The sequence below is a fragment of the Sabethes cyaneus genome, chromosome 3 (genome assembly GCF_943734655.1).
Source record: "Sabethes cyaneus chromosome 3, idSabCyanKW18_F2, whole genome shotgun sequence".
In the NCBI taxonomy this organism is placed as follows: domain Eukaryota; kingdom Metazoa; phylum Arthropoda; class Insecta; order Diptera; family Culicidae; genus Sabethes; species Sabethes cyaneus.
The window spans coordinates 48,087,289-48,098,260 of record NC_071355.1 but is presented as its reverse complement, the minus strand read 5'-3'; the positions used below and the strand labels follow the sequence as shown (position 1 = coordinate 48,098,260).

At 47.1% G+C, this 10,972-nt stretch overlaps 1 protein-coding gene across 1 annotated transcript; it reads right to left on the bottom strand.

Annotated features, from left to right (window-relative positions):
• Positions 1 to 684: 684 nt before the first annotated feature.
• Positions 685 to 10,710, bottom strand: LOC128743379 (uncharacterized). Its single transcript, XM_053839939.1, has 4 exons — positions 10,642 to 10,710; positions 1,881 to 2,074; positions 1,248 to 1,815; positions 685 to 1,188 (listed from the first exon to the last, which is right to left on the bottom strand). The coding sequence occupies exons 2-4, from the start codon at positions 2,052 to 2,054 to the stop codon at positions 959 to 961; spliced, it is 972 nt and encodes a 323-aa protein (XP_053695914.1). The 5' UTR covers positions 2,055 to 2,074; positions 10,642 to 10,710; the 3' UTR covers positions 685 to 958.
• Positions 10,711 to 10,972: the final 262 nt, after the last annotated feature.

The following is a 10,972-nucleotide window of genomic DNA, read 5'->3' as shown; positions in this document are numbered from 1 at the left end:
AGGACAATTAGCAAAAGAGGATGGGTGTGTCATTGTTACCACCAGGGAAACTCTTAACGTTCTTACACGTTCTCGTATGTTACATACATTATGTACATACATTAACATAATGTATGTTACATTACATAATGTAAACGACTCGGCCCTGATTGCACGCCAATTGATTATGGAAGCCTAGATCAAATGGGCAGTTAGCTCTTTTGAATCAATGAATTTTCCAAATCCGGATGGTATTCTATCCATAAAAGCAAAGCATAGGTGCTACATTCCGTTATCGAAACTTGACCTTCTGTTTTTATACGGCAGACTTCGCAGCCAGCTGTTAGAGTGCAGGACGATTGCAGGGCCAGTTGCTACGATCCTATTGGCTCTCAACCAAGATTTAAACATACGACGTCTGGTTTATAGGGCCAGCATCATACCTCGAGACCAGCTGGGAGACTTACAAAAAATGGACAGTGTCACAATGTCCGAATTCATCAACCTTTTTTGAATCAGTTTCACGTTGGGTTGTGCTCCGGAAAATTGGAGGAATGTAAAAGTGGTGCCCATGACTAAGGCTTTCTTTTTAGGATTCCATTCAATAAAAAAGATATTCGATTTATTCAGTAGAAATCATATTCATATTATTTTAAGTATTTTACATAAAAAAGACAAGACTTATAACGAAACTTTACAAAGAAATCATTCTCTCAAGCAGAGTGGCACTAGGTGCATACCGGACAGTGCAGAAACTGTAACGGTGAAATTTATTCGTTTATTTTGTTCGGCATAAATCCAAAACTTGACTCTGTCACTAGTATGTAGCACTCCGGACGAACATACTTTGGAAGAAAGGCACAAATTGAAATCTTTCGCTCTCTTGCGGGTTTCCCGGAACGACTGGCCAAAAGAATCGCAAAATATGCATACGAAAAGGCGACCAGACTAACGTTAAGCGAAGCATGCGATCGTTAGATCAAACATTCTGAATCGTTTTTGGTGGTTCCTGCTTACAGCTGGCACCGCTGGATATCTTGAGCGAGGATCGACACGGTAGCCTGACCTGGAACTTTGTGGTCGGCACCGACAGGCAATAGGTTTCGCTTGGTCTCGTTTCGTACAAAGCTCGTTCGATCACTCCCAAGGCTGAGCTGGTTAACACTTCGGCACTGTATTGCGTGGGAACTCCTTCCTCGTCAGAGATGGCTGGAATTGAAATAGAAATTAGAACGACAAAGATCATAACTGTGGGATAAAATGGTTACTGTATGGTATCGGAGCCTTGAACAGAGCTTCAGCAGGGACTCCTCTGGAATCCAACGTAACCACACTAACTCCGTAAGGTTTAAGCTCTCTGCGCAGAGCGTCTGCACAGCCTTGAACAGCATTTCTGGTAGCCGTAAATACCGTCAACCCTTCGTCTTCGTTTCCTGAGCCCAGCAAGATCAAGCGGCCACGGGTTGGTCTCAGCAAGCCAATGAATGCACGTGCCGTTCTCAAGCAACCCATAACGTTGTTTTTGAACATGTTTTCCCATTGCAGCGAATCCTGCGAATCGATTCGTCCACGGTACACCGAACCTGCGGTGTTGATCACGGCCAGGATACCCCGCTCACCGGCGTTCAAATGGATGCCCATCGCTTCGGCTGCCTCGCGCAGGATGTCCTCACGGGTTACGTCAATTCGCAGCGGAACCACAGAACCGGCCAGCGGCGTTTCCGAACTTTCGCGCATTTTCATCCAACCTTTGAGCAGCTTCGCCGGCAGGGATTCGATTGGATCTTTCATTCCGGCGAACACTCGATGGCCCTTGCTGGCGAAATAGGTGCAGATCTGAAAAGTAGGGAAACTAGGTTAGATGGTGCTTGGAATCGAATGTAAACAAAGTGAGGAGCAACCTGTAATCCCAATGCCGTATCGGCACATGTCACCAGGATCGAACCTTTCTGCGATCCATCACCTTCGTCTCGGGTTCCACGAACTTTACACAGCAGGTAGAGCAGCAAGGCACCGGCGATCGAGAAGAGCGCAATCAGCTGGATCGTCAGTACTAGGGCCGTCTGGGCCTCCATGCTGGGCCAGCGGGATTAATCTGAAACACGCGAAGAGAAAACCGGTTGTATGAAAAACTGTGTTATGATAATAAAAAAAAACTTAATAACTATTCCACCATGATCGAAAGTAATTAGGTTTATGTTGAATTGAGGAAACGGTTTCCTTGGGTTGGGTTAAAATTTAATGCAAGTAAATGTGCATTGAAGTCGTAAGTTTTGATTAACAGTTAATAATAAACTTAAAAAATTGAGATGAATAGACCGCATCAAGCAATAGTTTGTACGAATTATATAAGCATCAAGTGAATTATTCGACCGCTTCCGAAATAATTCACCGAACATGCGCCACCTAGGTACGGCAAAACGATCAAACTGAAACGAATATTTAATCCCATCAATTTTGTTCATTTTGCTTACTCATACACTTGTCGTTAATTTGCTCACACAACGCGTCACGGTCGTTGTTGTTACCGGTACGAAAGTGTGAATCTCTCACGATCAGTCTAATGAGTTTGTTTCCCCCCATCATCCCATCCCCATTCGAACGCCCCGCCATAAAAGCATGTTCCTTAGGTATATTTATTTATGTAGCCAACGCCGCGAACATCAGCAAATGCCGGCGATGCGTCGGGCACTAAAAGTATTATGAAACTAAATTTAATTATAACACCAAAATCGGGTCGTAGGCTACTCCCGGCGGCAATAACCATGATTTAACAACCGGTTCGCTAATTTTTATTTGTTCGAATTATCAGGTGCAAGCATGCGCGAGTGCGCGTTTTTCTGTACAGTTTGAATGATGGATTATGGCTCACGGAGCGACATCTTCGTTCGCTTCGGAATTATACAGCGTTAGTAAAAATGTTAAGCTTATTATTATTTTTACGTTGCCTTTATGTGAGTGCATCAGCCATTAACGCATCTACTTGAACGGTGAACATTACGAACTCGCTGTTCAACGGACGTTATGTGTGGCGAATAAGTTGTTGAACTTTTTTTCTCGTTGAGTGCCATCAACTAGTGCGCTTCAATGAATGATCAATTATTATCTCTCGACTCGTTGTACGATATTAGGTTGTTGTATTTAGTGGTAAAGTAATCATAGTTTTTGTTTTGTTAGTTTCCAGTCTTTAGGTTCCTGTATCTCTTACTGTAAAGAAGAAAACAAAACAAAAGTTTCATCTATCACGTACTATTGCTTCGTGTGAGACATTCCATAATAGTATTGGATCTTTCATGGACTAATTATAATATGTAGGTAATCATAAGTTCATAACTGACTGTTTAAATATTCTTACAGCTACTACTGTAGATTACTTTACGATTTTTCAAAACCATTGATGCCCCGCGGAGGAAATCTACGCCAGACTAAAAACAGAGGATAAGATTACAAATTAAGACGTATGAACCACAAGCTGCAGACACTACTTGGAGAGATTCCCATCGTACACACACCTGACGAAAGTTGGGAGGTTACGGTGAGCCGGTCACGCCACAAGGATGCCGGACGACTGTACAGTGAAATCCGTTCTCATCAAGAATCTCACCGGCACCAGGAATAGAGGGGTCCATCGTGCTAAATAGCTCGACCAGGTTGAAGCCAACTTGCGTATGTCAAGACGCCAAACAAATTGGAGACGAGTAGCCCAGGACCGAGTACAGCGGAATGAAATTCTTGATACAGCAAGAGTCACCGCGGCTCTTTGCTATTACAAGTAAGTAACTGGTGCCTCGCGTACCCTTACATCTACCAGTTATCAGCTAGGATACAAATAACCAAGAGAAGATCAAGTAATGAGCCACTTGGACGAATGGCGACAGGAAAAGTGAAACTCTGTCGAGCTTTCGAGAGTCGGTCCTCCATGTTAGTAGCCGCTTTAAAACAGCGTCTAAACTAAATGTTAGGACTCTAAATCACGATTCTTCAATACTCATTTGCTGTTTCTCATTTTCAGTGTTTTACTGCAGAGTGCATTGATTTCAAAAGAGACCTTATCGTGTACTAGCAGCACTTAGTGAAATCACTGTAGTGGCTCGATGTAAAAAAACCTTGGGTTATACCGTCTTTAAACATTACCCTTCTTTATCGACAGACTTCGCAGCCGGCTATAGTACAGAAAAGTTACGGGGCCAGTGCAACGATCCTACTGACTCTATCTAGCAAGCACCGCCTAGTCGAGATTCGAACATACGACGACTGTCTTTGTTAGACCAGCATCGTACCTCGAAGCTAACTGGGCGGTTTTCGAACTTCGACAATAGATTCGGTTCGAAAACAGACACTGATGAAGCTTGCAAGTCGTAGGCGAAATACGTATCTGTCAAGAATAAATTCAATTTATCCAATTAAAGAATTTGATTTGAAAGCTTCCTTTTTTGTTTAATATCAGGTTTCGTATTCTACTAAGACGCTCCAAAAACTTCAGTCAACATCTGCTTGCTTCTGTACGGAAACCCACTTTTCCTTCATGTCTTCCATGGATTTGACCTTCTTGGGATGCTTCCGTATTGCCTGCTTCAGAATAGTCCAGCATTTTTCGATAGACCTTAGTTCCGGTGCGTTCGGTGGGTTCATGCTCTTGGGTGCTAAAGTGACTCCGTTGGCGTCGTACCACACTAGGATATATGTACGACTTGGAATAGTGGCATGAAGCTAGATCCGACCAAAAGATCATAGGGCCATCGTGTTACTTCAACAGAGGAAGCAGATGCTTCTGTAGACACTTCTTGAGGTAGATCTGCCCGTTTACAGTCCCGGTAGTCACGAACGGCGCACACCGTTTGCCACATGAACAGATCGCTTGCCAAATCATGTATTTCTTGGAAAATTTGGAAAGTTTCTGCTTCCTTACTTCCTCCGGAACATCAAACTTGTGCTGGGCGGTAAAAAAACATTAGCCGCGGAATCTGCCGGAAGTCCGCCTTGATGTAAGTCCGATCATCCACGATGAGACAATAAGGCTTCGTCAGCATCTGGGTGTACAGTTTCCAGGCCCGTGACTTTCCTACCGTATTTTGTCGTTCGTCACGACTTGCATTCTTCTGCACTTTGCACGTATGCAGTCCCTGCCGGTCCTTGGCTCTCTGCATGAAAGACTTGAATAGATTCAACGTTTTGGCCACATCCCTGACCGAAGCAGTGGGGTTCCGCTTAAATGCTTTCCTGACACGCTTGTGATCCTGATCACTACTAGAACATCCGTTCTGACCGCATTTCTCCTTCCGTTCGATGCATGGAGTTTCGTAGTAACGTTTAATCACACAACTCATCGTTGGACGTTGACTGCACGATTCCGAGTTGTTTTCCGGCGGCCCGATGAGAGAGTTGAGGATTTTTCAGCTGCTTGCGCAAAATGGCGACGTTACTTTTCGGGTGACGCCATTTTTTCTAATTTTTGAAAAACTGACAACGATAAAAATACAGTGTAAACAATGCACTCTAAATTACTTCTGCCCAAATTTTCAAGAGAAAATAAATACCCAACAGGTGATTTTCTACTTCGCTTTTCCCGTTATGCAATTTGATTTGGAACACCCTTTAGGGTACGAAACGGTTGAAGTAGCGTTGTAAGCCGGTTATAGTACTGGAAGTACACCGGCCTTTTTTGGAATTAGACCATGCCCGCTGCCATGTGATCATCGAGGCCGATCTTGTGGTACTCCGTATGCCTCTAGTTCCACGTTGGTTGCAGCACTCTACGTCCTCGCTGATGATGATACCAATAGGCATCATACCCGCTAAGACGCAGATTGCGTCATGTGAAACTGTGCGATACGCACTCGCTACTCTTAAGCACATGAGACCATAGGTGCTTTCCAGCTTGGCTAGAAAGCTTTTGGTACCTAACGCAAATGACCACACCGGCCCGCCATACCTGAGTATGGACTGGACCACGGTGGCTAATAGCCTTCGCTTGCTGCCATATACCGCAGAACTATTAGACATCATACGAGACAATGCCGAAATAGCTGTGAAAGCCTTCTTGCAGGCATGGTCGACGTGCCCAGATAACACAAAATCGTAATAGAAAGTTCACATTAAATCGTTTTCATGTCAATTTCACATTGGAATTGTATAATGATTAGAGTATGTCAAATCGAAGTGAACAATAAGTTGTTTTGCAGTCGTGCGTGCCTTCATATACAATTCATGACTGTGACTTATAAAGCAGTATAGACGATTGCAATATTTGATTATAACTTAATCATATATTCAGGAGTATTTAGTTGCGTGTTATAAAAACTACGCAAAATAGAATTACAAGTAATTGTCAAACCTTTCGCAAGTATATCGCCTCCACTTTGGTACATATATTTTCTTATATGGCGTGAAATATAACTTTTTCGTTCAGATTTGATTTCGTATATCTCAGTTGCAATCGAGATATACAAACCAAATGGTTTACTGGGTGGCTACCGAACTTGAGCTTATCGTCGATCATGTCTCCCAAGAGTTTTAAGGACCGCGTTGATGAAATAGTGCAGTCCCCGACGCTGATGTTTGCTTGCTGCACCGACTTGCGGTTGTTCACCACGATAACCTCCGTTTTATGATGCGCTAGGTCCAGTTTCCTGGATCGCATCCAATCTTCAACAATGCTTATAGATTGGGCAGCCGTCAACTGAACCTCTCTGATAGATTCACCATAGACTTCCAAGGTGATATCGTCCATAAAGCCGACAATCACCACTCCTACCGAGAACTTTAGCTTCAACACCTCGTCGCGTTCCACAGCACCGGGCCCAGTATGGAACCTTGCGGAACCCCTGCGGTGATTGGAACGCACTTCTGACCCCCCTCCGTGTTGTTGTAGCATAGCACCCGATTCAAGAAATAATTTTCCAGAATTCTGTACAGCGACACCGGCAAGTGAACGTTCCGTAGCGAGTTGGCTATGGAGTCCCAGCTAGCGCTATTAAACGCATTTCTCACGTCGAGCGTGACAACTGCGCAATAACGAATACCTGTTCTCTTGGGCTGGATTGCCACCTCGGCTGTCTTAGTGACAGACAAGATGGCATCCACCGTAGATTTGCCCTTTCGGAAGCCTAATTGGTTCCTTGACAGACCATTTGTACCCTCCGTGTACTGTACGATTCTGTTAAGGATAACCCTCTCCAGTACCTTGCCGGCAGTATCGAGCAGACAGATCGGCCTATATGACGAGGGGACACCCGGAGGTTGTCCCGGCTTCGGCAATAGGACTAGGTTCTGTCGCTTCCATCTGTCCGGGAAGTGGCCATCTTCCAGGCATCTACTCATTACTGCCCCGAATAATTCGGGAGCCTCTAGAATAGCCGCTTTAATGGCCATATTCGGGATACCGTCTGGCTCCGGTGCCTTGCTCACCTTTAGTGATTTAGCGATCTCAATGAGTTCCTCGTTCGTAACCGTCACTTCCTCCCCGACTTCCAAACCGCCCTCGCCCACGTTACTTTGGATTTTCGGCTGGGAGGCCGACGATCCTACGCTATGGTATGAGATACTGGAACATCGGCCGTGGGACGACTCAGCGGCCTGGGGCCAGGGCCTTGGCTCGGGGCGCGAAAAGAGGCCCTCGATGATCCGCTCCAGCATCTCTGGCGATTGCTCTGCGGGCGCCATCACGCCCTTGGTCTTTGCCATTACGACCCTGTAGGCATCACCCCACGGGTTCGCATTAGCACTAGCACATAACCTTTCAAAGCAGGCTCGTTTACTAGCTTTTATCCCACTCTTAAGCGCTGCGCGTGCAGCAAGAAGTGCTACTCGACATTCAGCCCTGCCTACGTCCGAACGAGCTCTTTGCATAATTCTCCTCGCACGAAAGCACGCTCCGCGGAGTTCCGCGATTTCATCTCTCCACCAGTAAGCCGGTGGCCTACCATGCCTAGGTCGACCTTTCCTAGGCATGGTAGCGTCACACGATCGCGACAGTACCTCAACCAAACGAGCAGCGTTCGGATCGGGCATACCGCGATCACCACACTCTCTCCGGATCGCTTCCACAAATACTTCGGGATCGAAGTATGATGTCTTCCATCCACGGGTGGTTGGAGTGTTGGCTCTACTCGCCACCTGCCGCCTCGTTATCTGACCGACACCATAGCGGACCGCCTGATGGTCACTGTGAGTGTAGCCATTGTCTACCCTCCAGTCTCCTATCAGACCAGGACTGCCGAATGTCACGTGGTGCCGACGTTGGCCAAATCTACGTTGAGCTTTGCCAGAGCCTTAAGCAGAATCCGACCCATATGGTTCGTGAGACGACTTCCCCACTCTACCGCCCAAGCGTTAAAGTCTCCCGCCACAACCACCGGCCTTAGACCAGTCAGCACAACTGGTACTTGGTCTACCATCCGCGTAAACTGCTCGATAGACCATCTCGGCGGAGCATAACAGCTGCAGTAGAACACTCCACCCACTTTGGAAACCGCAAATCCCTCGTCTGCAGTTGACACAACGTCTTGAACCGAGAACCTGCTTGTCGTCTATATAGCCGCCGTCCCGTACCCATCCGAGACCCAGTTGCCGTTTCCAGCAGGGACGCGATATGGGTCCGAGATGATGGCAATGTCCGTTGCCGACTCGGAAACTGCTTGGTGTAACAGCTGCTGAGCCGTACTGCAGTGGTTTCGATTGAGTTGTGTCACTTGCACTACGATCGTGGCTTGGTCACCGGCACACCAGCCGGGCACCTTGGACCTCCCGTTACGTGCTTTGCGTCCCATTCACCGGTACAGATCAAGCCAGCACTGCCACATCTCCTGCACAATTGACTTCTATCTGGCCCCCTGCAGTTCCAGGCCTTATGCCCGTGCTCGAAGCACCGGAAGCAAGCCTCCGACTGCTTGAGCACGCTCAGTGGACATACCGACCATCCCACTTTTAGCCTGGCAGCTTTTAGGGATTTGTTTCCGTCCGTCAGCGAGAGTCGTATGCTGGCTACCTGGATCCCGGCAGGACCTCTACGCAGGCGAACCGCCACGGTTGCCACCACCACTCCACTTTGCTCTTTGAGAGCCAGCACGACCTCACACACATCGGTGATCTCATCCAGGTTTTTAAGCTGGAGAGTCATTTCTGGTGTGAGAGCACGTACTTGCACTCCCTCCCCGAGCACTCCTTCCGCAACCGACTTGTATGCGGAACTTTTCTTGGTGGCGTCCTTCTTTAACTCGAGGATCATTACGGCAGTGCGTGAGCGGCGGCTGCTCCGCACGTCCGCGCCCAAATCCTTGAGGAGGGCATCTCCTCTCATGGCCTTCAGAACCTTCGAATATTTCGACTCGTCGGTTTTCAGGATTAGAGCGTCGCCCTTCTTCGCTCGCTTCCTTGTCGGTTTAGGTGGAGCTTCCTTTTTCTTTCTTTTTCTCTTGTTGGCCTTAACTTCGATCCACGGGCCACCCGTATTGGTGCTTCCCGCTGGTTGATCGATTGGCTCCGCCAACCCGCTCGCTTGAGGGCTTTTACCGATCAGGCGTTTTTTTGGTCAACTAGGGGTACCATCCCTCGGTGACTGTCTCATACGCTTGGCGGACGCCTTACCGCTGTTGGTAGCGCTCTCCGTAGCTTTTCCAGCCGCGTTGCGACACGGGCAACATCAACATCGTCAACACGGTCAGGTATCCGTCTGCACTGATTTGGACGCCTTCACGGTCCCCTTCCTCACCTCTCCAGCACGCGCCACGAGGTCGTTGTGTGTTCTGGTCGCTGCACACAAGGTTCTCCGAAGCATGAGCAAGCTCTGCTTCAGGTCCTTGGAGAAATTGCCGCGACCTGACGTGAACTCGATAATTATATCGAGCTGCTGTGACGCTGCTACCACTTAAGATAGTGCGTCGCTATTCTTTCCCATCGCCCTGATTAGCGCTGGGCCGTTCAACGCTGTGTCCGGCGTGGTAGGCACACTACTGCCTTTCCCACCCACACTAGCGCTTCTAGGTGCATCCTTCTCCACCCTTGGTGGAGAACGCTGAATGCCTCCTCCCACGACCGGGTTTTGCTGCTCTTATTAGCGACAGGCTGGTCGTCGCTGCGTCCGGCGTAGATGCAGTTGGAGCGACTGGTGTGCCGCTTCCTCTTCCGCTTACGCTGGCGCTTCCACTTGTATTCATCGGTGGAGATCCCTGGATTCCGCCCCTCGCGAACGGATTATCTAATCCGTCCACGCTCACTGAAGTTAAATTTATTATGTTTTCATCCATATAAAGTCCCAAGAGTCCCACGGCGGGCTGCATGAATCATCTCGAAGGGCGGCATGCGGTTTAGCCATCCCAACAAACATATTTGTTTAAGGGTAGTTTATTCGACTATTGTACAGCTAATATCCGTGAAACAAGCATTTGACAAGCTATTATACAGTAAAAATGTTTCTTGAGATCACTGGTCAAAATAATACCTAATAAATTCGGCACCAACTTTTCAAAAGGGCCAATCTGCAAAATGTAAACAAACCGAGTGAGGGTTATTTTCTGCTGGACTAGAATAGGAAAAGAAACCCTCACTCGGTTTGTTTACATTTTGCAGATTGGCTCTTTTGAAAGTGGGAACCGAATTACTTCTTTTTGATAAACTTTTCTTGAATGATCTTAGCCTGTGGGAAATTTATATATGGATACTTACTCGGGTGCTACTCAGTATAAGCAGTTGCGTCACACTTCACACATGCCCATAATCACGATCACATGGTCACCATCTCCCCTTCCCACGGTGAAGATGGTGGAATTTTTCCACGCACCTAAACGGACCTTGTATTCTATACATATTTTTTCGCAAGCGGTTCTGATGCCACCATCCGCCATAAACCGGGACTCAGTTCTCATCCTATACGTGTATCATATAAGGCACAATGCACAATGATCTAACGACAATAATCGTTACGCGGTTCCCTATCGGATGACGATCACAAACAAATACAAATAGGTAGGCAGGTCGACCGGGCAGAATACAGAAT

Excerpts from the sequence above, each read along its gene's own strand:
- LOC128743379 (XM_053839939.1), bottom strand. The coding sequence starts at position 2,054 with ATGGAGGCCCAGACGGCCCTAGTACTGACGATCCAGCTGATTGCGCTC. Across the intron at positions 1,816-1,880 it reads ATACGGCATTGGGATTACAG|ATCTGCACCTATTTCGCCAG; the intron begins GTTGCTCCTCAC and ends CCTACTTTTCAG. Across the intron at positions 1,189-1,247 it reads CAAGGCTCCGATACCATACA|CCATCTCTGACGAGGAAGGA; the intron begins GTAACCATTTTA and ends TTTCAATTCCAG.